This window comes from Gastrolobium bilobum, unplaced genomic scaffold (genome assembly GCF_033153095.1).
Source record: "Gastrolobium bilobum isolate Gb01-03AN ecotype WA unplaced genomic scaffold, APGP_CSIRO_Gbil_v1 utg966, whole genome shotgun sequence".
Taxonomy (NCBI): domain Eukaryota; kingdom Viridiplantae; phylum Streptophyta; class Magnoliopsida; order Fabales; family Fabaceae; genus Gastrolobium; species Gastrolobium bilobum.
Window position 1 is genome coordinate 442,040 of NW_026899514.1, and position 26,752 is coordinate 468,791.

At 33.4% G+C, this 26,752-nt stretch overlaps 3 protein-coding genes across 4 annotated transcripts; 2 read left to right on the forward strand and 1 right to left on the reverse strand.

Annotated features, from left to right (window-relative positions):
* Positions 1-1,477: 1,477 nt before the first annotated feature.
* On the reverse strand, positions 1,478-4,742 carry LOC133290816 (uncharacterized). 2 transcript variants are annotated; one of them, XM_061488933.1, is made up of 11 exons: positions 4,688-4,742; positions 4,491-4,588; positions 3,900-3,995; positions 3,387-3,471; positions 2,971-3,092; positions 2,680-2,704; positions 2,506-2,589; positions 2,299-2,328; positions 2,103-2,208; positions 1,875-1,939; positions 1,478-1,781 (listed from the first exon to the last, which is right to left on the reverse strand). In XM_061488933.1, exons 2-10 carry the CDS (start codon positions 4,581-4,583, stop codon positions 1,876-1,878), a joined length of 705 nt encoding a protein of 234 aa, XP_061344917.1. In that variant the 5' UTR covers positions 4,584-4,588; positions 4,688-4,742; the 3' UTR covers positions 1,478-1,781; position 1,875. The 2 variants fall into 2 exon arrangements, with proteins under 2 accessions (XP_061344917.1, XP_061344916.1); XM_061488932.1 differs by having other exon boundaries at positions 4,491-4,699.
* A 3,090-nt stretch (positions 4,743-7,832) lies between these two features.
* LOC133290815 (AMSH-like ubiquitin thioesterase 1) lies at positions 7,833-15,583 on the forward strand. Its single transcript, XM_061488931.1, has 14 exons — positions 7,833-8,132; positions 8,888-8,952; positions 9,053-9,128; positions 9,213-9,392; positions 9,560-9,654; positions 9,897-10,002; positions 10,073-10,119; positions 10,388-10,718; positions 10,945-11,034; positions 11,472-11,534; positions 11,624-11,698; positions 13,832-13,894; positions 14,421-14,473; positions 15,020-15,583. The coding sequence occupies exons 1-14, from the start codon at positions 8,019-8,021 to the stop codon at positions 15,192-15,194; spliced, it is 1,533 nt and encodes a 510-aa protein (XP_061344915.1). The 5' UTR covers positions 7,833-8,018; the 3' UTR covers positions 15,195-15,583.
* A 7,971-nt stretch (positions 15,584-23,554) lies between these two features.
* On the forward strand, positions 23,555-24,280 carry LOC133290829 (uncharacterized). The gene has a single exon (XM_061488950.1). The coding sequence runs from the start codon at positions 23,555-23,557 to the stop codon at positions 24,278-24,280; it is 726 nt and encodes a 241-aa protein (XP_061344934.1).
* The last annotated feature ends 2,472 nt before the right edge of the window (positions 24,281-26,752 follow it).

Consider the following 26,752-nt stretch of genomic DNA (forward strand, 5'->3'; position numbering starts at 1 on the left):
CGTGAAGTAAATCTATTGCTTGCAGTTTATTAGAAGAAAACTACATTGTTGTTTGATCTAACGCCGTGCTTGATAATTAAAATGAAAGACCAATAAGCATCTCGATTAGTTTTGGGGCTTGTAAAATCAATCAACATGTTTTTGAATTGTTTTTTTTTTTTTTTTTTTTTTCTGGTGAAGGTGTTTGAATTGTTTTATTTTGGGGTGAAAATAACTTTAATAGTTTGAATTGCCAATTTTTTCGCCGATCTCGCACTTATTATGGCTTTGAGTTTGAATGTAGCACCTGAAAATTTGCGATATAATAAGTGTATTTTGATCAGAGCATGCGTTATTCTCTGATGAACTCAATTCGTAATCACACGCTTAACTGTTGAGTATAAGCTTGGATTTTAGGTGAAGCTAGAACATGTGTATTGTAGAAGCTTGAACATGTAGGTCAAACTTTTCATTGCATTTCTTTACAATAATAAATATGCAATGTCTAGACGTAGTCTTTGACTGATCAAGCATGAAACTCTTAATAATTACTAATTTCAGATAATTCTAATGATATGATTCATTTAATTAAATTACTTTTAGTTAATTATATTGCATATAATGCGTTTTTTGTTTTGTCAAGTATTTTTATCGTTCAATTCTTAGTTTATGCATGCATCCCTGGGGTGCAAACACTTGTTCAAATTAAAATGAAGAATCACATTCCTTTTCGTCATGATATCATTTCAAATTGAATTAGATCGAACAATTTGACCTAAGAGGAGCTATTACTTTTGTTTTTTGGGGTATTTTTTGTATACATAAACTAAAATAATCTTTGTGCATTAAAATTTGGGCTTTTTCACCCTTTTGTCCCTTATTAATTAATAATCATTTTGTCCCTGATTCGAAACTATCTACCAATCTGCCCTTCTTTAATCGACTACCTTGCATTTTTAATCGACTAAACGGTTGTTGGGAGATTTAATCGACTAAATCTCCCTACTTAATCGATTAAAATCATACTGACTTATTTTATTTTTTTGTCAAATATGAAGATTTAGTCGACTAAATAGGAAGATTTAGTCGACTAAATCTCCCAGCAGCCATTTTTTGTCTGTTTTGGCCATTTAGTCGATTAAAAATGCAAGGTAGTCGACTAAAGAGGAGCAGATTGATAAATAGTTTCGAATCAGGGACAAAATGGTTATTAATTAATTAATAAGGGGCAAAAGGGTGAAAAATCTTAAAATTTGTATGAAGAGTCATATTGTAGTTTTGCCTATAATACGAGGGATACTTTAAACTAAATGAATCACGGTTAATAAGCAAAATGTTACGAATAACAACGTAAAGCTTATTTAATTTGTTTTTCAATGTATAAAAGGAATTTACTTTTCTCATTTTGCTTTTGAAAAGTTGAATTTCCTACAATAACAAACTCGGCTATGGGTCCCATTATTTTTTTAAAAATAAAACAAAAAAAAGATTGCACATTTATCTATGTATGTATGGCAGAAGACAATTATCTAACAGAAGAGTAGTTAAACCCATAAAAGAAACACATGACATCTACTAGTGTTCCTTGCTTTTTTTTTTTTATTAATTTACATCTGGATGATTTGATTATAGCCTTATAGGCATGGCCACCCTGAATAGGATGAAGAATGGAGCCAAAGGACCTTGACTTGAGACTCTGCCTCCTTATAAATGAGATGACAATCTTCAGAATTAGTCTGCTAGTAAAGCCATACTGAATTGAATTGAATTGCTTCTCACTGGCTATAGAACAATCTCCTTTCCTGCACCAATACATCAAAACAAATTAAGATGGAATGGTTGCCATTTGTTACCTAACAATATAGGTAAAAAAAAAATGAAGAATCAAAAACTACCTCATGACAAGATCACAGCACCCAGATACACAGCTCCACAAAGAAAGACAAAAGATATTAAACCCCTGCAAGTAGACTTAGGAATTAGTCTAATAAAGCAATGCAATGTAAATGTGATTTCAGGTTACCTTTTCTTGTCAGCTCAATAAAGAAAAAGAAAACAAACAAAAAAACAAAGTCCTTTTGTTGAAACAACGAAGTAAACTCTTCATATTAAGATATCCTCACCAAATAACACCCCATCCAACACCGGTGCAAGGACAAGGGCACACTTCCGCAAATTTTTCTGCATCACTGGAATGTACTCTACGGGAGATCAGATCATCATAAATATCTGTAATATCATTGTTACAGGGATTTTACTATTTCATACAAGGTACATGTAACACCAAATCAATTTCATTCCGTACTTCCAAAGACATACCATATACTGAAAACAAGCTATTCATTACACCTGCATTTTGATTAAAAAAAGAAAAGGAAATTAAGGTTATATTTTTATGAAAATTGTCCAAGTACATAAACTGTAAACAAGGGTTATGAAGATAAGCCCCTTGCACCATCTAGGCTATAGCGTCAAGGCCAGAGGTGGGGGTGTTTGAAGTTTACAGCAATACATTAAAGTATTTACCTATGAACAAGATAATGTACCGTAGTATTCGAAATTTGGTTGTCTCTTGCAAAATCCATATTACACCAAGGAAGATGATAAATCCTGAGACCTCAACATACAAATATATAATATGTTGAGAAACATGATGCATTATGTGCAAATCCTAGAAAACTTGAGTATAAAAGCACATACCAATACAAAGTCCTCGAAGAGTCCACTGTATGAAGATCAACAATACAGGTTCAGTCTCAGAAAATGCACAAATTTTCCACACAGATGCAGGGTAGGAGGCATGTAAGTTATTACTGATTTTTAACAATGATAAAGATGATAATTGATATTATCAAAATGTTTTAATGTTCCTAGTAATATAGATGCTTGAACCTGTTCAATCTGTTTCTAAAGTTTCATATTCTTAATAGACACTGTAGTATCAAATGAGAAGGCTCACTGATAAAATAAATTGCACTGATCATCACTTACATTTTTTGCTACAAAGAGGACAATAAATAGAGCAGCAATAAAACAACCAGCAGCTATTCTAGCTGTAAGAAGATTTGTTGATGCAAGTATCAAGATCATGCCCCAGAAAGATGATCCAAGATCTGGATTGTCACCACAAGGGTAGAATAAATAAGACCAAATAAATCCAAACATTTATAGGACATAATAGCAATTATGATAGTATTCCATGAAAAGATTGTAAGCAGTATGTATAAGTTGGCTGCTGGTTAGGTGATAGGCACTAGGAACAGAAAATATCGCATTTATGAGAATACAATTGACCATTTTGATTGCTCCTGCATGTCCACCTATTGCATTTGAGCTACATATGCATTAAGATGACAAGGTAAGAAATGTAAAATTGAAAAGCAATAATAGTAGACAAATCACAATACATCCAGCTGGCAAGATTAACCAGTATATGCCTCCACGTGTTTGGGTTGTTCCACCTTCATCTGCATGAACCTGGATTCCTTCTACCTGCAATTAAACTAGTATGAGGGCCATGGCTAAATAGAGTACAAACTTACATCAGCTTAGGGCCTTCAATTCAGCCTCATAAAATAATTAAAATACAATTTGTTCCAATCTTATTAAATGACCAAACAAACTGATTGCTGTATCCTCAGTCTCACTCAACTGAATGCTCTAACTAACTTAGCTTCAATGTATGGGGTTGACTTAGCTGAGGAAGTAATCAAAGAATACCATTGACTTGTTGGCGAAGAAAAATTAAATCAAAACAAAAGAGAGATGTTTGTGACAGAATTATCAAAATATATAATCATAATCTGGTAATGTAATTATGAACTAAAACAAGAAATTATGTACCCTTTCAAAACTTTATCAACAGTACAAATATTTAGCTCTGAGATAGAAGGATGTAAGGGAAGAAAACGGCTTCTTACATGACCGCATGTAAGTTTACAAGCAATTGCATGGCTTGCCTCGTGAAGAAAAACTGTAACAAGCTTAAAGGGTCTGAGTAACACTGTTCTCCACAGCTGCAAGGAAAGAAGGAATTACCAAAAAAGATTAACAAGGAAATCATCGGTAGCATAGTCTACATTTACAATAATACTAACACATGCAGAGTTCTGATATGAGTACAAAATCGGTTCTCTAGATGGCTGAAATTCAAGTGAACTTAAATTAATAAATGCACGTAACCATTCAGATTCAAGAATTGCAATAGTAATGAATTTGCAGAATTAAGGAGTTTTTGTCCATAAACGAGTTTATGCTTAACTGAAGCAATTTAAGAAAAAAACTTGGACGGTAACAGCAGTATATACCCACAACCAAACCCATTTGCAAAATGGCATTGCAATTTTATCTACATAGCACAATGTCATAAAAAAATCTTACCCAGATGAAGTAAAGTTCCCATCTTGGCTCTTATGAGAAGCTGGGATTCTTTCATGGATCCAATGCAAAAAATAAAAAATAAAAAAAATAAAAAAATAAAAAAAAGAGTGGGGAAGCATAGAGAGACATACGGCAAGTATAACCACAGAGCAGACACCAACAGTGACCAGAAACACCACCTGCTCATGGTTGCAGCAGTTGTTGAGTTCCCAATTTGGTTTCATCTAAGCTTAAAAAATAAATGCAAGAATGAAAGATGATCCTTATGACTTGTGTGAAGGGATGAAAGAGATGATTGGTTTGTCTTATTCCTGATAGGAGGTGTTACCTGAATGAGGTTGAAGAGGGATCAGAATTTTGAAATATGTAAAACTGAAAGATTGCTGAGGTTTTTAGAGACAGCAAAGACAACAATGTCAACAACAAAACACTTTCTTTCTTTCATTCTAAGTCTTCTAAGTCTTTCTTTTTTATCTTTTATCTTTTGCTAATAAATTTTGAATCTTGATAGTATTTTAATAAAAAAAATTACAAAATGAGAAAAATACATTAACACGTGACTTCTGTTTCTGTCTCTCGAAATGCGAAGTTTTATTAACGAGGTTAAGTTTGAGGAGTTTTCATTGGCGCACTGACATCAATGCATTAACTTCACACTTTTTTTTTTTTAGAAAATAAATCTACAAATATTGTGTATTGAAATTTGTAATTTTATATTATATTATGAAAAAATACTATAAAAATAATATGACTTTCATTTAAAGAATAATATAACCTCTTTTATGTACAAATATAATTTTTTAACTTTAAACCTCTCGTTGCTTGACGTACAAATATAAAGAGAATCTAGTTCAGGTCACAAGTTCAGAGATCTCCCTCCCTGTAAATGACAAGCGGATATTCTGAGGCTGTATATATATATGGAAATCATTGTCTCATTTTATCTGAGATAACTATTTCATGTTTCTCTCACATAAAAAGTTGTGATATCATTTTTTTCTTTTTCTTTTTTTTTAATGGATGGTGGGCTCCACCATATTATGTATCTATAGTAGGAGATACTTATCTCCTACGACATGAGAAAAATAGAACCCATATATATATTGTTGTTTGGATACAAATTTGTTAATTATGGAAGCTCATTGATTAGAAAAGAGGTGACGGTATTTGCAAAAATTCTAGTACGCTTTTATAATTCTCATATTGAAACGTGAGTGCTAAGAGTAGGTGTAAAGTTAAATACTTACAATACTGAAAGTGATCGGCTCGATGAACTAATGAATAAAAAAAAATAAAAAAAATTACGGAAAGATATTGTAACAATTAAGTTATGTTACTATCAAGTTATTATCAATTAATTATCGTTAGATCGATTATGTTGATTAAACAATTATATTTATTTTTATTTTTGTATGGTCATAATTTTTTAAATTTAATATTTAATATTTATTAAAATAGTGAATGTGATTTGCTTTATAAAAGATAAGGCATATGAGGCCGAAGAAAGAGTTATTTGAATGCCATTAAATTTAGGTCTAACAACAAAAATGTTAACAACCCCTGCAGAAAGCAATCAAAAGTTGATCAATCAATAGCCTACCGGCAAATAATTTAAAGATTGTCGACTTTTCAGAAAGAAATAAATAAAAGACTAAATTGCTTTTTGGGTCCTTTTGGTCCTCTATAAATATCATTAAATTCATTTTAATTCTTCAAAAGTAAAATTGACTTATAGTGAGGATTAAGATAAATGTGAATCTTCTTTAAATTTTAGATGAACTACAATTTTGACTAACTGAATGTATTTTAAATTTTAAAAATACTACAAGTCAATTTTTTCTCTTAAAAAATTAAAATGAATCCCATAATTTTTGTTGAGATCCAAATACTTTGCTCTAAATAAAAAAAAATCTTGTACGGTTGTACCCCCTGCCCAATGGGAATGGGACTCGCATGTATATATCTATCAAATTCCAGGCCTTTAATAAAAAAAAATCTTGTACCCCCCTGAATGAAGTGCGGCAGTAGTAGTGATTAAGCTGAAAATGAATTTTTTTAATCATCTCAATTAATAAGTAAAAGAATTAGGACTTTCGGAAATTTAGCCCTAGGATCAGTCAACAGGTTAGTCTTTGTTATAGAAGACAGTGGATGATATTATATCACTAAAAGATTGAACCCATGTATAGAATTAGAGGATGTAGATGATCAGAATTATCATTGTGCAATTATAAATATTAAAATTAAAGAACTGACTTACTTGAAATCAGATGATGATGCAAGCAAAATGATAGAACAAATAGAATGATATGTCAGAAGTAGAGGAATTAAATCTGAGCCCACAGAACGTGTCTCCTTAAGACAATTTGCCCCCTCACTGATGCCTAAGGTTGATGGACACTTGTCTCTCAGGATAGAACGGATTACGTCTGAAGAATGGTGGCACACCAATCAACAGCCCAAACGAACACAACAATTGCCAGAGGAAATCACACCGGAGGATGAACAACAGTATGCAAAACCGGAAGGAGAAAAATTCCGGCAGAGTTTAAGTGCAGAAAACTGGATCCATTTTATGAACCGGTCACGTTTAAAAAGGCACCTATTCGACGACGAAACAACACATACGTTGGACACGAAAAGACACATTCGTTCAACACGAAAAGGCACCCATTCAAGGATGAAACAACATGTCCGTTAGGATGAAACAACACATCTGTTTGGATGAAACAACACATCTGTTCGGATGAAACAACACATCCGTTCGGATGAAACAACACATCCGTTCGGATGAAACAACACATCCTTTAGAATGAAAAGATACATCTGTTTGTCGACGAAAAGACACATCCTTTCATTACCAAACTTCTTATTCATAACCAATATAGTGTCTACACAATTTATATATATATATATATATATATATATATATATATATATATATATATATTCCAACAGTCTTCTCTATTATGCTTGGAGAAAGCCACCAAGAGCTATTTTTTTTTTTTTTTTTTTATAAATTTTATATATTTTTCAGGCAATCGTGTTTAGAATAAATTCAGAATTAAAGCTTTAAAACAAGTGCTGCTTTATCCTTGTTTTTTTTTTTTTCGAGAGATGGCACACGGTAAGGGTTAAAGACCAATTTGCTATATTTGGCAAAATCAACTTTTTTTTTTTTATTTAAAAGTTTCAAGTTTAAATCCTAGTAATATAAACTCTAGTTAAAATTAATGTCATGTACTTATTACCTACTATGTGATGGATTAACGCATCATTATTAATTATATATCAATTATCCTATGTTAAAAATTGTTTAGTTCGTTAAATATATTATAAACTATATGATAATTTACATGAGAAATGAAAAGCAAAGCATCTTCTATAGCAATTTTATTTTCGAGGGCGGCTGATGTAATGTAACCAAGTTCACCAAACCCTGCGTTGCCATATTTGCCCTCTCGAGAAATCAAAATGACACGGCATCCTCTGATCTGATCTGTGTGCCGACGCCGCCATTGACGACGAATCAGAGAACCTAAACTAGAGTCTACAGTGGAGCGGTGTTGTGGTGTTGAACTTGATAGTGGAACGCATAGCATCTGCATCTGCATCTGCATCTGCATCAGCATATTCATATTCCGAGAAAAGAAAAAAAAATGAGGTGTTCTTCGGAAACGATCAACATCGCTGCGAGTACTCAGAAACTTGATGTTGATAATCGAATTGCTCTCCGCTTCTACTACAGGATCGCCGATAATATTCTCAAACAGGTTTTTCCCCTTTATTGCCTGTGAGCACACACGAATTTTGCAATTTGCGCCATTTAATTAACACCTTATTGTAGAATAAATATATAGTATATCATCAAACCAACTGTTACATTAGAATTTGTATGAATGTTAGGCTATATTCGTCAATCTTCACATCGGTTAAACATAAAAGCATCATATTATATTTTAGGCGCTTAAATGTGTATGTGTGTATGATATGAAAAATTGCATGCTTGGATTTCACTTTGTAATATTCATGCTATCATGTTTGGTTTTTCCTTACAATCATGTTATATTTTGCAGCACCATATAAGTAATAATTCAGTCTTTAACTCAGCATATTTTGTTCTCCTAATGCTAGTTGCTTGTACTCACATTTCATACTTTATTCTCTTCTCCTGAATTTATTGTCCCGCTTTATATATATATATATATATATATATATATATAGAGAGAGAGAGAGAGAGAGAAATATGTATGTATGAAGGGATAGATTATTCTACCTACTATTTTTTCTGCTTACCTTTGCTTACCACTCTCCAACACCATTAAATAAGGATTTCAATAGGAGAGAGAAATGATAAAGGTAGTTGAGATCCTGATCTAATGGTGTTGGAGAGTGGTAGGCAGAAAAAATGGTAGGTAAAATAACCTATCTAAAGCATTAATGTGGTAATTTTTCCTTCTTTTTCAAATAAATTTCTCCTTATTTGCTTGCATGACCTCAGCTCCAAATATTGATTTTGATATTGCAGGCTGCTATCTTTCGTGCAGAGAAAAATATTGTTGATCTATATATCATGCTCTTAAGATTTTCTAGGTAATACAAAATGGTCCGACGTTTCATTATGTGGACTTCATTGTATTTGTTATTTTTGTCATCAAATGAAATGAGGGTCTTTCCTCTTTTTTGGTGTTAGTTTGGTGTCTGAGACAATACCACGTCACCGAGATTATAGAACATCTGCACAAAGCAAGAAAGAATCATTGAGAAAGGTTAATCTTCAACTCTCTTCTCCAAATGAAAACATGTTGTTACGCGTTCTTGGATGTAATCTGATTTTCAGCCTCTTGCTACAGAAATTGTTATATTCTGTGAATGAACTGGAGAATTTGAAACCACTGGTACAACAGAAGATCAGTGAGTTTAACAGCAGGCAAGCATACCAGCACAATGGGTGGGAAAAATGTCATTCAAATAATTTGATGGATATTTCTCCAGTGAAAAAGCAAACTTTGGCTAGTTATGATCAAATAAAGGTAAAATTTGCCAGAGAATTTGCATTGAAGGTTGAACCTGGCCAGTGATAATTGTTCCTTACAATTACATCTGTTCTTTTGGTTGAATGCATCTTTGCTATTTCTGTGCTCCCCACCTCCCCTTGAAAAGAAGTTTTGTATCCATATGCTATTATATATGTGAACAGGCAGTTAGACCAACCACTGGAGAGTATGTCTACCGAGGATCAAGGGGCCAGCAGTTTTCTTATGTAAGGCCTGTGGAAGAGAATATGAGAAAGCTGTAAGTATTGGACTCTTCCTTCATGTATAATTGGCCTCCTTATGGTGATCAGTGTTGCATAAATTATTGCACTTGCTTTCTCCTAAACTTGCTTTCTCCTAAGGCATGAAGTTATGTGAAGGTCTTGCTAATCTGTTTGGTTACTTTTCGATTGTCATGTGAGACTTCTGCATATGAAAGTGGATAGTGCTAGATGGATTTCTTTACTTGATAACCCTTGCGATTACGCTTGCTTTCTGTAGATCTTTAACTCTCCCACATCCAAAGGAAGAAACTCTCTCCAGACATTCTATTCTAGGTCCCAATGGGCTTAACGGGCAGTGGCGACCACCTACAAGTGATAAAGGGGTATGCTATTATTTAGATGTATCTTTCAATTCTGTTCAAAGATCATCCTGACTCTTCTGTCTGGATGTAGGTCAGGTATCCAACCATCGTAGATCTGTCTCCAGTTGAAATTCCAAGGTCGTGGCCTATTTTAAGTTTCTGTAGTGCTTTTTTATGTTGTTGGCCTTCCAGTTATTTTAATAAAAAGTGATGCTGTTCATCTCATCTCGTCCTTTTTAAGTAATGGCGGACTTTATTCAAATATATATATATTTTTTAAAAGGGGTTTATTTGATTTATAGTTAATTTTTAAAATTGAGGTTTGTACACCTTTGAGCTGGTTTATCTATTTCCTTTTATATATTAACTACATCCATCCTGTTGGATTGTCTATATGAACAAACAGCCTTCAGCAATCCTTGGAAGATGGATCTCTGAATAAAAATGATACTAGCATTTCAGTACCTAATAGATCAGATTTAGATTCAATTCTTACCCAGAGTGAGCACTGCCAGGCCCAGCATGCTGATGAAGCTCCTTCTCTTATCTCTTTTGAAGCAGCAGAAATCCCTGCTCAAATAGAAGTTATCAGACAGCCTTCTCCTCCACCTGTACTTGCTGAAGTACAAGATTTAGTTCCTGCAGTGTCACCTCATGTTAATGAGGCAGAATGTAAGATAGAGACTCCGTCAACAGATAGTTTTGTTCGTGCTGAGTCTCCTCTGCAACTACATATCGTGAGAGTCAATAACATTTTATTATCAATCTTTGATGCATTCTTCTTTTAGGTTCATTTTTGGAGAGGAATAGCTCAGTTCAATTTGAGTATTTAGTTTCCTTGCATATATACTTATATGAAGTGAGCTCAGTTCATTTTATGATACTTACTATTTCCAAAATCTAAACTGTTGACAAAAGTGTGGCTGAATTCCCTCTTTTCCTGATAATTATTTCTATTTGCAGTCAACTGCTATGATGGAGACTTTTATGAAGCTTGCCAAGTCAAATACTAACAAAAATTTAGAGACTTGTGGTATCCTTGCGGGTTTGCTTGTAAGTGATGGTCACATTTTTTTGTCTTAAAGCATCAAGCTAACCATTGATCCAAGACAAGGTCCCTAAGATTAAATTATGCATCAACTATAAATTTTCCTTTTTGTTTTAAAGAAATTGTGCATTAACTATGTTAGAAACAAAAAAGTTAACCCATTGCTCGTATCCCCAAATCCCTGCAACCAGAAACAAATTTGAAAAAACTATCTCTGCATATGTTAAATTTCATTGTTACATCGTTAACTACACATATTTTTGGACATTCTCTCTTCATCAAATGTGTTTGTGTGTGAACTTGCTATATACATGGTATTTTTATATATTAGGTTGTAAAATTTTCACCAATGTGGTTGGTTTTTCCTTGTATATATCTCTCCTAGCTTACACTTCAATTGTTAGATATTGATTGCTATTTTGTAAATACACCTGATATGCAGAAAAACAGAAAATTTTATATTACGGCTCTGATAATCCCAAAGCAGGAGTCAACATCAAGTTCTGTAAGAACTCATTACTATAAACCTTTTGAGTAATATCTATTATGATTATTTATTCTAAGAATGTTACATTCATTGTACTTCTTGAGCAGTGTCAAGCTACAAATGAAGAGGAAATATTTGAAGTTCAGGATAAGCGTTCTCTCTTCCCCCTTGGGTGGATCCACGTGAGTTTTTGTTCTTGAAGTTTTTGACCTTTTGACACTAATTTGTTCGGATAAATTATCTGTTATACCATATGTATACGTCATATACGATAAATCATTCAATATTTGTTTTAAGCCTATATTACATCTTTAGGATTTCAAACAAAGTTCACATTAACGAGGCACTGGCACTGATAACTATAGTAATACTGGATTTATGGCACCCTCCCACTTTTCTTTACTTTCTTAAATTCATCATTTCTGCCAGAGTTTGCACTTTAGCTTTTTACTGATGTTATCACTTATCTTCTCTATGTAGTTTTATAGCCCTGTTCAACAGAACAAATAGTTAGCATATGAATTCTCTTGTCTTGTTTTTAAGTACAACACTTGTATGTAAATATTTCTTAATTAAAAAGTTACCCGGAATGACCTCAAACTTTTTGGTTGTTCAATGGTGAAACTGCTTTGCAAGTAGGTGAGTGACTAGTTACAGGCTTTTGTATTCTGGAAGTGCACTTAGCCATAAATTTAGTAATATTGTATCCATTTTGCACTTAGGCCATGTTTTTGATAGGAATATATATGTAAGTGTATGTAAGGTGGGTTGTAGGGGATTATGTTCTACCAATGAGGTGGCATAACTAACTTTAGAATATTCTAGGAGGTTAAGATGAGTATAAGAGGGGGGAATGTGTACTGTGTAAAAGGAGATTGGGAATTTGGACACACTTGGCTGGGAAACCAGATTGGGAGAGAATCAGTACCTCTTCAATTGTACTGAAACTGTATCATGGGGTGCACGGTAGCTTGATTAATCTGTTCTTAGTAGTAGTCATTTATCTTTGTGTATTTCCTTTCTGTAATAGCTGAGACTGTAGTGGTGTACTTTCCTTTCCATATTAATACAGGAAATCCAGTTATCTGGGCCAAAAGCGTGTGCTTCTTTTAAATTCTTTAATTCTCTGATCCAGTCTCATCAGTTTTGTTCATCTCAATTCTGGGGAAATAGTTGGTTTTTTTTTTTTTCCTTTTCAAAGTTCTCTAAGAAAGCTGCAAAGAAAATAGAAGGATTATTTTTCCAAAATAAAATGAACCAAACATGTACTGAAAATAGAAAAATTAAAATGTGGAGATTTTTAATAGGAGAGATAAAAGATTGGCATATGCACAAGGCACCCACCATTTTGGGGTCTGGGGAGGTGAGATGTAAATAGCGTTAACCCATGTGAGAAAAGAGATAACACGTAAGTAATTTGGAGGAGAGAGCATTCGAGGCCATTATATCTTGAAAAGCACTCTCACAGCCACACTTCTTTGTTAAATTTTACCATATAGAAAAGCAGGCTCTTGAAGAAAGGTATAAACTATAAACGGAGAATGCACCTGGAGCAATTTTCATATACTTACAGAGCATTATGCTTCAAAGTTGGCCGAGATAACACTAGAGGTATGCTGGATGGAGAATGTTCCAAAATCAGTATTGAAGCACTCATTCCTCCCACCCCCAATAAAGGTTAAGAAAATAAAATTTGAAAAGAAGTTTGCTATAATCTAGTCACAAGGACAGGAAAGAAAAAATGTCACGCAATTAGTTATTACAGGCCTATCCTTAAATGGATGTGGCATGCCAATTCAAGTGATAGTGACATAGAGGGCCAGTCCTGGTTACACTGAGTTGATCATTTTGCTTGAGAGTAACAACTGGAGAATTTCAGTTTAGGTATATTATATCATCTTTTTTTGTTGCAGCGATTTTTCTAATAGATTTGGTTAAGATCACCTTTAGGAGTTTTGATTTTTATTGTTGTCTCCCTTATTCCTCACCCCCCCCCCCCCCTCCCCCCTTCTAAATTTACACATTTGTTTGTTTCTTGTGCTCATTGATTGCAACCTACCTTAGTGGCTTAAAAATTGTTTGCTTAAATGGAGCTGCCTGAACTTCTGTGGCATTTGTGTTTAGAGGGAACCAATTGGGGTTCTGGTTTCCTTTCTTTCTATTTCCTAAAAGAAAGATATAAGAAATGTTGTCTTGTAGAATGGAATTTGCTGTGTTACTCTCTAGTTTCATTTGTCTCGTGTCCAAATTTCTTATTTTTACTTTGTTAGTCTTCCCATGTTGCAACACTGAAATATGTAATTCTGAATTGCCAGACACATCCTACACAATCTTGTTTCATGTCATCGATTGATCTACACACCCATTACTCATATCAGGTGAGTTCATGAAAGATTTCTTAAATTTTAGTTGAGATTGTTATTCATGGGTGCTGTTTGCTTAGTCTTTGAGATATATTTGTGCCTTTTTCTCTGAGGATATGGTGGAAGAAAAGAGAAGATCTGCTGCTAATGGAATTGTTTAATATGTTACCTATTGATCTAATTTCTTGTACTGTTATGAACTGAAGTCTTGCAACTAGATTCCTTGCACTGTCATCCTAGATTCAGTTTTTGATCTTTATTTATCAAACTTACAGTTGAGAGTATAATTTCATATACAAGTTGAAATATATCTGAAAAGTCCTCTTCTTCTGTATATCTTGCGTTGTGATCAATCCCTTAGAAATTTGGTGATTTTGCAAAAATTTAGTTCTTCTATTGTTTGTGTTAATGATGGGGTTATTTACAGTACACTTGAGGGCTTTCATATATTTTCTTTGTACATGTTGTTGTTCCGGTATTTTCTATATATATATATATAGATATAGATATTTGTATCTTATGCTAATGCTTGTCTCTATAGATTATGTTGCCAGAATCTGTTGCAATAGTCATGGCACCAACAGACAGCTCAAGGTAACATCACGTCTCCAATGTGTCTTGATGTGGGAAGTTAGTTAAGAAAGCATATTCATAACAGAATTAAGTTGTTGGTGAGATTAAATTTGATATAACTATCAAGTACGAGACTGCTTGATACAGTTAGAGTAAGGGATATTTATATTAGGAAATTGATCTTCTGTTCATGATAATTGCATGACTTGAGTTCAAATCCCGGGATACCTCGATCTACAATCTCAATGTAAATCCTTGCTAAGGTTGGTGGCTTGCCTGGGAAGAGCCTCTTCTCACCCTACATTTTCATATATACCAAACCCCAACTACCCCCCCCCCCCCCCCCCCCTCTCCCTCTAACAAATTTAGGAAACACAATAAAAGACGTAATAAACCTTGGCAAACAAGTTAAAACCTTAATAGAATAATTGTGAGTTGTAACCCATATAGAAATGCTAAAAGGACATTAACCGGAACATTCTCAGATTTACAAATAAAGTAGGTACTGAATTTAGGTGCTCAAAGAGTGTCTATTTTGATTTGACTTGTGTCCATTTACATGTACAGAACCCATGGCATTTTTCGGTTGACAACCCCTGGTGGCATGTCAGTCATTAGACAATGCCAGCAACGTGGCTTTCATCCACATAATCAGCCTCCAGATGGTGGTCCCATTTACAATACATGTACAGATGTTTACATGAACCCAGATTTAAAATTTGATGTCATTGATCTTCGATGATAAGAATTTGTTGCTTCTAGATGGCTAAAAATCTAGTCATCGAGCTGTTCATATTACCATACTTTCTAAGGTTCATAGGTTTTATCATTAAACCAGCTGTGGACATCATAATGCATGTCATGTCTGCGGTGTTTGTAAAATGAAGAAATCTTTTCCGTTGGCTATTTATTCTTGGCTTCTAAAGGTCTTATTTTGTAACTATTCACCAATGGCCTGCCTGCATGGCTATTTGTTCTGTACGCATTCAGGTGATTTGATCAAATCGTAAACTTTCTGTACTGATATTTATGATTACTACCTTATGTCGAGTGTTATACTGGCTTCAGTTTAAAAGTAGCTAGTAGCCTCAGTCTATGGGGTGAGTCAATATAGTGCTCTAGCTTTCGAGTTTTGTGTGTTTATTATTATGAGATTGTTGTAAAGATATGTGTATTTATTATATATGATTTTATGCAATATTTTGTTATATATCCTTAATGTGATTCAATAAACAAGAGGTATAGATTTTGAGATCTCTTGTATAGTCTCCAATCTATGCAGTAGTACTTCTTTATACTGTTTAATGGACAATTAGTGGTGCTTCAATTCTGTTCTTCCCCTCGTTCTATTTGGAGGATGTAGAACTCCAACAGTCAAGGAATTTTTGTTTTTCGTGAAACATTCAGACGGATAATTATTCTTACAGAAGAAAGGAAGCAAATAGAATGGAGAACTGTTAGTGTAATTTCCTTTTTCTTTTTAAATCATGGTGGCCCCAACAGCTGAGACCATGATTTAAAAAGAAAAAGGAAATTACACTAAGTTGTGTTAGTTATTGGATATGTGTTTATTTAAATGTAGACGTAGAATTACTTCTTTTAGCAATACTCGTCCTTAAATATCCTATATTTCAATGTCTGAACAGCTGTCATTGCAAATATTTGCTTTCTAATTTCTAAATGACCACAACAGGAGGACTTTTTCTTCTTTGGTAGCGAATCATAATCGGTTGTCGATGTTTAATACGCCATTCTTTCACGATCACCAGAGATATGCAGACAAGGAGCTACTGCTCAGTAAAAGTTTTAAAAATAAGCATTTGGCTAAAATTTTCAGGAGTCAATAAGTCAAGTCTTAAATAATCTGAATCGTTATAAGAACAAAATTAAATACATCATGTTGTGCTGTTTGACAAACCACGGTTCAGATTTGAAAAGTCATTCTCTTGAAATAAATAGCATAAAGAAATTTAGATAAAAATGTTTTATAACTGCAATAATAACTTCCAGTGACACGGAAGCAAGAAATTGGTCACTTCCATGGAAGTAGGTGAAGCTACTCTCAAATTAAGAACTCTATTCTGTACTAATGTTTAAAATTGTCTAGGAATTTGACTGCAACTTACTATATGTTCAAAAATGCACTGACTTTCTACTTATGTTAATAAATTTTATAATATTAATTATTTATTACTAAAATATGAGATGGTAAAAATTGAACTCGTGACCACTTGGACACTGATATTCTGATACCATGTAAAAAATTATTTAAATCCAAAAACTTAAACTGTGAAGGTCCATTAATAATTTTATATTAAGGAAGGAGTTTTTGACTCCAATATAAGACTAAGAAGTCTTACTCCTTTTCTTAGCCGTTAATCTAACTAGTACTGTAATTTATTTGAAATTAATAATTAATTAATATAATTCAATAAACTATAATTATTAGATGAAAAAAATTAAAGGCCGAGATAAAGAGTAAAATTTCTTAATCCTATATTAAAATCAAAACATCTCTCCTCTTTTATATTATATCTCTCTAATAAAAATTGCTTGATTTGTGTACTTTCATTATATCGTTTGTGAGTGATAGAGAAATTTATAACAATCAATAAACGGGGGCGTTGACTATGTATTATTCTATTGACATCCAAAATAATGAAGTAAGTAAAGCTAGTTGAAGTTAAATATAGCACCGATCGTTGTTTGATTCTTCCAACAAGAGCAAACGTCTTTGAATCTCGTTGTCATTGATTTTCTCTTTTATTATCTCACTCAAAGTGCATATGGTTTTCTTGCACCAAATAATGGTTTCTGGTATGCCACGCATTCTGAGTTGATAGATATTTTATGGGGCCCTTCAAATATGGTGAGAAAGTGAGATTGGTAGGTGATCTGAATAAATATTATACAAATACAAGGCCTAGAATTAAAGCATTTATAATGAAGCAAAATCTTAGTCCAAGAAGACTGCAAACTCAACAATATTAAAAACTCATGGCTTTATCCCATCAAGCACCACAATAATAAAGCTTATCTTAGCAAAGCTCCTCAACATTAAAGGCAGCATGACAGCAAGTAACTTCAAGATACTTCATCTCCAAGTATATTTCAGCATTAAGACATCTCCAAGTTGCTCATATCTCCACTATAAATACATCTATCAACACTAAGGTACATCATCTTCTCCTACATAATTAAACCTGCTTGAACCATATCTGACTTGAGCGTCGGAGTGTCTTGCAGGTACACCCCCACGCGCTCCATCAAAGACCCCTGGGATAAAGCGGTTCAACTGCAAGATGCTCTGACCCAAGACGGTTCCAGGCCTTTGTAGAGGAAGATCACATGATCGGCCCAGTTGTAAAGATTTGGTCTAATCAGTAGGAAAGTTACAAAAAAGTTGTTTGGTAGGCCGAAATATTACTGAAAAAATTGGGTTAAATTTTCTGAGTTTATGTTTGGTTAAAGATTAAATATTGATGGAAAAATAGATTGAAAAGACGAAAATACCATCTTCCATATGATTTTTTTTGAAAAGACTCCACTTTTTCCAAAAGTAAACCAGGGGCATTTCCGTCTTCAAATTTGTGCTCTATTTTTTCTTTTCCCATCAAACCAAAATACCACCTTCCATTTGTTTTTTTGAAACATTGTTTTTCATCAAAATTTGCAAACAAAACATAATGATTGGGTAAAGCATTTGCATGGTTAAATTTTTTTGAAACTTCTACCAAACATAATTATGTTAAAATACCACTAGAAGTTGCCTAGTTATCTCTACTAAAAAGCTCTACCAAACACCCCTTGGTTGAGGGAAAATTTTTATGAATAATAGGAAAATGAGATTACTAGGGAAATGGTTGGAAAGTGAGTTTGGTAGAAAAATGTAAAAAATGTTGTTTGGTATAAAAATATTTTACCAGGGAAATTAGGTAACTTTTGTAAAGTCTATGTTTGACTTTTGGTAAAATATAGATGGGGAAATAATGTGGTATGATGAAAATACCCTTGTTTTTATAAAATTTTGAATCAGCCTTGCTTTTTAAAATACCTTTTTAGAATTAGTCTTGTGGGGCCATGTGTTTAACCGACAATCATAAAAAAAACCACCTCCTGATATGCTTTTTAAACAATGCGGAAGCCTAGCTAAATGGCACAAAATTAAAAATGGTATGCATCGTCCTTGTCTGGGTGTTCAGCCATAAACCTGTCAACCAAACGCATGCTTTCCAGAATGCCAACTTCATTTGCATGGGGTAATTTCAAAAATCCCTCAACCAAACACCACCTTAGTATTTTGTCATCAAGGATTCTTCCACGTTGAGAGATTATTACTCACACTCACACATAGCAAGTGGTAAAAAATGGGTTATGATAAGAAGCAGCAGTAGTTATATGTAGGGTCCCACTCCCTCCTCAAAGGCAATGGCCGACCTACATTGATTTTATTGTCTGCACTTGCAGACATAAAATTAAGGAGGAAAAAAGAAATTTACATAGTGTTTGATTCAAATCAAGTAAAAAAAAAATTAAAAGGAAAAAGATAAAGAGTGGAGAAGAATTACAGGGGATTTTTCATGTTTTTTTATGAAATAAAACTGGTCAATTTTGGATCAAATAGACATCGACAAAGGTGAATTTTTTTATCGATTAACCCCCACAATTATACTATATTTTATAAATGTCTTTTTGTGGTGTTTATTTATTTTTTATTTATCATTATCGATTATTTCCTTAAATTTTTGGTTGATTCATCAAAGCTTTATTTTTGAAGTGGAAACAAAAATTGAACCATGATTATGATCTTTAAAAAAAAAACCAGAGGTGGCACCTCCAAACCCCCGCCCTGTGTGCAGACATAAAAAAAAAATTCTGGGTTCGCCACTGCTCAAAGGTGTCCCTTGACTCCCATGCTAGCCTTTGCTCATCAAAGCACCGGTAGTCTATAGTTCTCTTCTTTTCTCTTCTTCTCAACCTTTTGATTTTTATCTTTCTACCCGATCCATTAACCTCAAATTGCCCTTATAGGCTTCAACATTTTCAATTATCAAAAAGTCACATACCTGCTCTGTATATTAACAAAATATAATATAAAATTACTAATGTAATATTTATTTAAAGTTTAAATTTATATTATTAGATTGAATTGATTACTTTATATAATGTATAAAATAGTAAGAGTCACGAGTTCAATTCTCATCTAATAAAATTTTATTTGATTAGATATGTTAGAGAAATATAATATAAAATCACTAATGTAATTTTTATCTAATAACTTAAATTGTTTCTGTTGAGTTCCACATCTTATCTAGTTTTGATGATAATAAACAAGTGAAGGCAAGTTATCTAACATGTTGTTTAGTTTTTGAAAGTTTAATCTAGGAAGTAATTATCATGAATTATAAAAAAGTGAATACAACAAAATTGTCATGAAATCATGAAGATCGAAATTGCAAGATAAAATCTTAGACTTCATGTAATTGTTGGATGAGGTGAATTGTGATCATGTCTTAGGTTAGATTATGTTAAAGTTTTGGAAATTAATGAAAGAAGATGGAAAAGATTTATCTTTAATCTAAATAGATTATTGAGATTTGGTTTTTAATTTGAAAATGAAAAAGATATCTTGAGATTTTTTTTTGGAATATTTAATTCTACGTACTTTATTTAACTTTGGAAAGTTATTTTTGGAAAATTAATTTGAAAATTTTAGTTCTAGTTTTAATAAAAAAAATTTGGAAAGTTTTCTTAAAATCATGCTAACCTTAAAAAATAGATTTAGGGCAAAAATTTAAAGATTTTTTCTTAGGATTTAATTTTTAAAAAAGTCTATAAAAAAAGACCATACTTTGAGTCTTTTTTCAAAGTGTGGCCGGACATTCAAGAGAAAGAGCACATATTATTTGTATTTCTTTTTAAGGTGTATTCAAAATTATTTGACAACTAAGACATGAGCAGATTTATTGATTCCAACACATAAGTTTGATATGTATCTATTTGGTTATTAATTAGATGCATGTAAGATAATTCTTAATTTTTTTTCGGTAAGATTTTTTTTAGTTATTGCCGCAATAGGGGAGCAATTGTCTAGTGATAATTGAGATTTTTATTCTTTTGGCTTAGAGTTAAACTAGAAGAGTGTTTAGCAATTGTCAAGGGATTGACAATTGAGACTCAATTTACGAGGATAAATTGGGATACCTAAATCTAGAGTTAGATTTGACTAAATTTTTGTATAAGGATAGAATATATTCTACTCTTGTACTTTGAATTGAGTGTGTGTAACATCCCGAGCGCTAACAAGGGCGGGGAGTGATCGCCGGTGCGAAAGGCATAGACAAGGAGCGGCTCCTGACAGGCTTCCGGTGGGGGGTTACATGAACAGATGAATCGAATCGACACCCGAAAGAGAGGGATTCCAAAGACTGTGCAGGTGTGAGACTGCACAGTTTGGGATAACTTATAAGAATTAATTAGTACTACCTATACTAACAAGATGCATATGCTTTTCGGTAGCCCGGATCGGAAAAACTCCACAGTTAAGCGTGCTTGACTTGGAGCAATTTTGGGATGGGTGACCTACTGGGAAGTTTTCCCGGGAAGTGTGCGAGTGAGGAAAAAGCATACTGAAAAGTCTCGTGTTAGTATGTGGGGATAGTCATTGATTCTTGACGCGGTCGGGCGTTACAAGTGGTATCAGAGCAGGCCTCTCTTCCAGTACGGTGTGGTTCGAGGACGAACCAGGCGGAAGCTGGTGGGCATGTAACATCCCGAGCGCTGACGAGGGCGGGGAGTGATCGCCGGTGCGAAAGGCATGGACAAGGAGCGGCTCCTGACAGGCTTCCGGTGGGGGGTTACATGACCGGATGAATCGAATCGACACCCGAAAGAGAGGGATTTCAAAGACTGTGCAGGTGTGATGCTGCACAGTTTGGGATAGCTTATAAGAATTAATTGGTACTACCTATACTAACAAGATGCATCTGCTTTTCGGTAGCCCGGATCGGAAGAACTCCACAGTTAAGCGTGCTTGACTTGGAGCAATTCTGGGATGGGTGACCTCCTAGGAAGTTTTCCCGGGAAGTGTGCGAGTGAGAAAAAATCATACTGAAAAGTCTCGTGTTAGTATGTGGGGATAGTCATTGATTCTTGACGCGGTCGGGCGTTAGAGTGTGACTTACTATAGTGGATTCATCTCCTAATTAGAAAAATGTATTAAGATTGGGATAGTGGATTCCCCCTTCTTTTAGAGGGCGTTTGGTACATGAGAATTTTTTTTTAATCCAGTAAATAATTATTACTGGAATATAGAGGAAAATATATTTTACTGGAATGTTACTAAAAAGCTGTTTGGTAGGATCAGATTTACTCGAAAAATTATGAATAAATATACTGAGTGTGTGTTTGGTTGGTTGTAATATATTTGTGGGAATGTGAGGTTATTTTACGAAAATAACTTCAGCCGTACGTTATGTTTGAAATATTATATTTGGCCTCTATTCGATGAAAACGACGAACACAACATTTTCCCGGACACTCAATAATTCCACCAATTCTATAGATCTCTAATTTGACAAACAGTACCAAAGTTAACACACAGAACCATTTTCCAGGAATGATATTTGGCCTAGGAAGTTTTCATAATTCAGCTACCAAACGCAACATTCTTTGTTCCCCTACTATGCTTTCCCGAGTTTTCAAATAAAAGTCGTGTACCAAACGCCCCCCTTGTTAGAGTTTATTTCACGTAATTACTTATGTTCTCTCTTTATTATTTTCTTTATTACTCAAAATTATTATTGAAAAATTAACTCTAATTTAAATTTATTAAATTTAGATAACTCAATTCACCCTAAATTTATCCAGAAACAACAGTTTCGTTGAATTAGTTGTTTTACATTACAATTACAATTTTCAGCATGAATACTTATAAAGTCAGTCTCATTCATTAATTTGACCAAGTTACAGCAGATGGATGTATTGGAAGCTTTTATCTTCACAAAATGGGATGTAATTGTTAGAGAAATAAGTAATTCTTGTTCTTGCATAAACTTAGATTTGTATCTTAACATGATTTTGAATGAGCCTCCATCTAACATTGGTTTAGAGGAGAGTTGATCCTTGCTAACGTCATTACCTTATTTCTGTCTATAGGAACTCTAATTTGACTATGCATCTATGCTGTATTTTTCTCCCTATTTCCCTATTGATTCGGAATCAGTCAAATTATTCAGATAAGCTTCAATGAATTAATTAGATGTGACTTTCTTTTTGTGTGTGTGTGGGGGGTAATATAAACTAAAATTATATTGTTTGTAAGTTGCTTGTCATCTTTACCATAACCTTAAACTTGTGATACTTGATATACATGCTCCTAAGTATTTGATCTGTGAATGTTCTCTTTATTGTTTTTTAATTTATGAGACATATTTAGTATAATTCTAGTCACAGGGTGAATTAACCCCAAAAAAGATTGCAGTTTGGTCCATCCACGTGTTATATGAATATGATTATTCAATTCAGTATTAATTCTGTCACAGACGTCCTTAAGAAATCATCCTGACATGTAGGGAAAAAAAGATGATGAATGATCATTGCACATCTAAATGACTAAATATGATTATACAATAAATTGTGATTGTTAATAGTTAGAGATGGAAAGTTTAAAAATATGAATAAATATATGATGATGGAAAAGAACAAAGAGCTTAAATAGTAGAAGGATGAGACCCCCAAAGTCTGTGTCTTATAGAACAAGTCTTGTTAGCCGGCTAATACTAATTAATAGATTGTGGTTGCAGTCATTTACCTCTATTCAACCAACACTTTTACCAACTTTGAAGTTTTCATCTTTCTTTATACTTTCCAAATTGCCACGGATAACATTTTCTCTATTAATTAGTCATATTCTTCCTCTTAACAATAATAGATGAATAATTCTTTGTGCCTCCTTCTTTTGTATTCTGTAAGTGGATGCCTTCTGTTTCTCTGTCTTTTTGACTTGTAAACCAAAACCAACTCTATATTTTCAATCCATAAAGCTTTCTTCTCTTCAAATTTTCCTCTTTTTCTGACTGTTGAGGGAACCTGTTTATGACTATGTGCTCTGAAACAGCTCCCCCTCGTTTCTCTTTCTCCCATGATGATCTCTCAGAGGATGTTCCTCACAAAGACACATTGCTTGATATGGAGTTAAATCATGAGTTTGAATTCAGCACCAGCACAAGCCTTGAGTTTGAATCATCTTATTCTTCAGCAGATGAGCTATTCTCTAATGGGGTGATACTTCCCATGCAGACACAAGAAAGAAACACTACCAGGAAACACACACGTTATGGTGAACCTCCATATACGAGACTTCCTCCTCGTCCATGTACCCCTACCGTTGACAGAATGAAGAAAAAGAGCATTAGAGAAGTTCTTGATGTAAATCCTGTTTATGAGAAAAAAACACAGTCTATGCCTCTCTGGGGATTCAGTAGAAGCAAAAGTTTCAGCTGTGATACAAACAAAAGCTTGATATGTTCTTCACCTCCTTTGTCACGTAGCAACTCATCTGGTTCAGCTCTAAATCCAAAGAGAATGATTTCAAACAAGCAGCCATCATCAGCAGCTAAGTCATTATCATCTTCATGTTCTACCTTAAATTTGTATCCAATGCAAAAGTCTCCTTCAGGTAAGAGTTATGGAGGATCCTATGCCAATGGTCTTTGGATTAGTCCTGTCTTAAACGTACCTACTCCTTACATTTCTAAAGGAAGTGCAAGTTTATTTGGGTTGGGTTCATTTTTACGTGTTGGGAAGGCTAAGAAGAGCAAGAATTGATTTGTTCATATGTTTATCATGTATGAGATTAATGATTAATCCTGGCTTATGAAAATCATCATTATTTATTCTTATCAGACTAGAAAGAGAGAATTAGCAGAGGTTAATCAGCATAGTACTCAATGAAGTTGGATATGTTTATACAAAGACAATTAGTAGAAATATTGGTCATGCAGATTAAGGGCCACGAGCTTGGGAATCCATCTTTAATGCTTTGTCCCATCTTGTTTTCTTTGGTGATTCCACTTAAAATTGGAAGCTTTGTGCCTTTGGGTGCTTGTTCAGATTAGCACTTGTTTATTTATGAGAAATTTTCCTTTAGTTCAACTAACATCTTGTTGCCGATTGCGCAAAATATGACAGCTAGAGGTGGCAGTTTCAATATGGACAAAAGTATTCTTGATGAAACTTTAACTTTTGGAAAACTTTTACTAAATCACCTAATCATGGACCATCTTTTGACCTGGTGCACTTGCAAAGTTAATAATGTCATTCCCAAAGGGTCCAAAAATTCACTACACATGACTAGAAAATATCTAATACTTAACTGTTCTGAGTCAAGCAGGTTTTGTTTCTTTCTTTTATTTATTTTTTGCTCTTCCATATCCGTTGTTTATGAGCTTTAATGCACACAATTATTATTAATGAGTTTTGTTAGAATGTAAAAATAAAATAAAAAAATCCTGTTGACATTTAAACTGGATGCAAAACAAAATCATTTTTTGGGTTATAATCACGATGTTCTTCAATGGAAACTGGTTTTTAACCATATATACATAAATGTTTTAATTTTTTTTTTGAGAGGGGGAACAGTGACCATTGTGCCACTGTTCACCAACTTTTTTACCTAAATGCCACGCGAACAGTGTTATTTCCCAATCTGCCACGAAGGCAAGTTCGCTTCTGACACAAGTGACCTCGGTTTGCTGACGTGTCAGCTTCCTGGTGGTGTCAGAGTTCGCTTCTGACACAGGCGACCTCGGTTCCAACAATATTTTAATCAAGTTCGCCTACATGGTAGGCGAACTTCATTTTTTTTGAATTTTTTTTTTTTAAAAATTTAATACTTGTTATCCACTAAAAATGTGACACGTCAACAAACCGAGGTCGCTTGTGTCAGAAGCAAACTTGCCTCCGTGACAGATTGAAAAATAACACTGTTCGCGTGGCATTTATATAAAAAAGTTAGTGAACAGTGACATTTTGCTCAGTATCCGGGGGTTCTCATATTTGTGTTATATATGTGTCTCCATCCATGGTGGATATTGTTGTGGTCCTTGAATCATCCATGCGTATTCAGTATTTTGTGAATCGTATCCTTAAAATGGATTCACGAGATTGAAAGGACATAACATAGCTACTATTAATCGGATGGTACTGTTTGTCCTATCTTCACATGCATGAATGTGGTGATCGTGACCTATAACGCTTAGCACTAGTATTTATCTTTATTTGTTGTTGGCCAACATGAATTAAGCAGCTGGGCATGAAATTTGTCCACCAATTATTGTGTTATCAATCCAAAACTCTAAAACCTTGGTGTGAATATATTGCATAATCTTCTTCCTGAGTTCCTATTAATCTTTTGTTTATGTTTTTGATTCATAGATAAATCAATTTAATGAATAAATCTAATTTTGATTCATGAATTGGCGGTTCTAAACAGTTCAACAAAATAATATATATTTTCAAATTTTTGCGAACTCTCTAACTATTCTGAATTCTTCTGGTTTACATTACGAAAGGAACAATTTCTTTAAATGGAACATGCCACATTAATTATTGGAATGGTTATAGTAGTTAGTACAAACTAAACTTTTTCTTCCCTTTGAAATCTTCTTATCCTTTTTCTTCAAATTTATTTTTTCAATCAACTAGATAAATACCATGCGGTTGCGGATAAAATAAAATACAATAATTAAAATTAAAATAACAAAATTTTGGAAATAACCAAACGATAAAGATATATTTTAAATAATAGTTGTAATAATATATTGAAAACATCTAAGAAAAAGTCTTCTTTGATATTTCAAAAAAATCTGTTGACTGGATGGCTAACTACGCAAGAGTGATGTCTGCTGGTCAAGACACTTATTTTATTTTATTTTTTGATGACCTCTCTCGCAATGTTAGTATTAGTTAATTAGTTAGTTTTTTTTGGCTGGGGCTTTAGGCCACTAAATTACAAAAAATATATATATATATATATATATATATATATATATATATATATATATATTAAAAAAGATCTAAGAGAAAGTCATTTAAAGATAACAAAGTAGAGATCAAAACCATAGAGAAAGAATACAAGTAAAATGATGAACCTTTCCACACACACACAAAAAAATAATAATAAAATGAAACCATGAACCAAATAATCTAATATGAAAGAATGAATAATCTGAAATAGTACGAGTTATTTGTATTTTGAAATTAAAAAAATACCTTAAGAAAAACCAGAAATTTATTTTA

Bases quoted from the DNA above. Each gene is read 5' to 3' on its own strand.
- LOC133290815 (XM_061488931.1), top strand. From the start codon at position 8,019: ATGAGGTGTTCTTCGGAAACGATCAACATCGCTGCGAGTACTCAGAAA. The intron at 11,035-11,471 runs GTAAGTGATGGT...CCTGATATGCAG, and splicing joins GTATCCTTGCGGGTTTGCTT to AAAAACAGAAAATTTTATAT. The intron at 11,535-11,623 runs GTAAGAACTCAT...CTTCTTGAGCAG, and splicing joins AGGAGTCAACATCAAGTTCT to TGTCAAGCTACAAATGAAGA.
- LOC133290816 (XM_061488933.1), bottom strand. From the start codon at position 4,583: ATGAAACCAAATTGGGAACTCAACAACTGCTGCAACCATGAGCAGGTG. The intron at 3,093-3,386 runs GTATTGTGATTT...GTGACAATCCAG, and splicing joins GTTAATCTTGCCAGCTGGAT to ATCTTGGATCATCTTTCTGG. The intron at 1,940-2,102 runs GTGAGGATATCT...GTCTACTTGCAG, and splicing joins GTTGGATGGGGTGTTATTTG to GGGTTTAATATCTTTTGTCT.
- LOC133290829 (XM_061488950.1), top strand. From the start codon at position 23,555: ATGTGCTCTGAAACAGCTCCCCCTCGTTTCTCTTTCTCCCATGATGAT.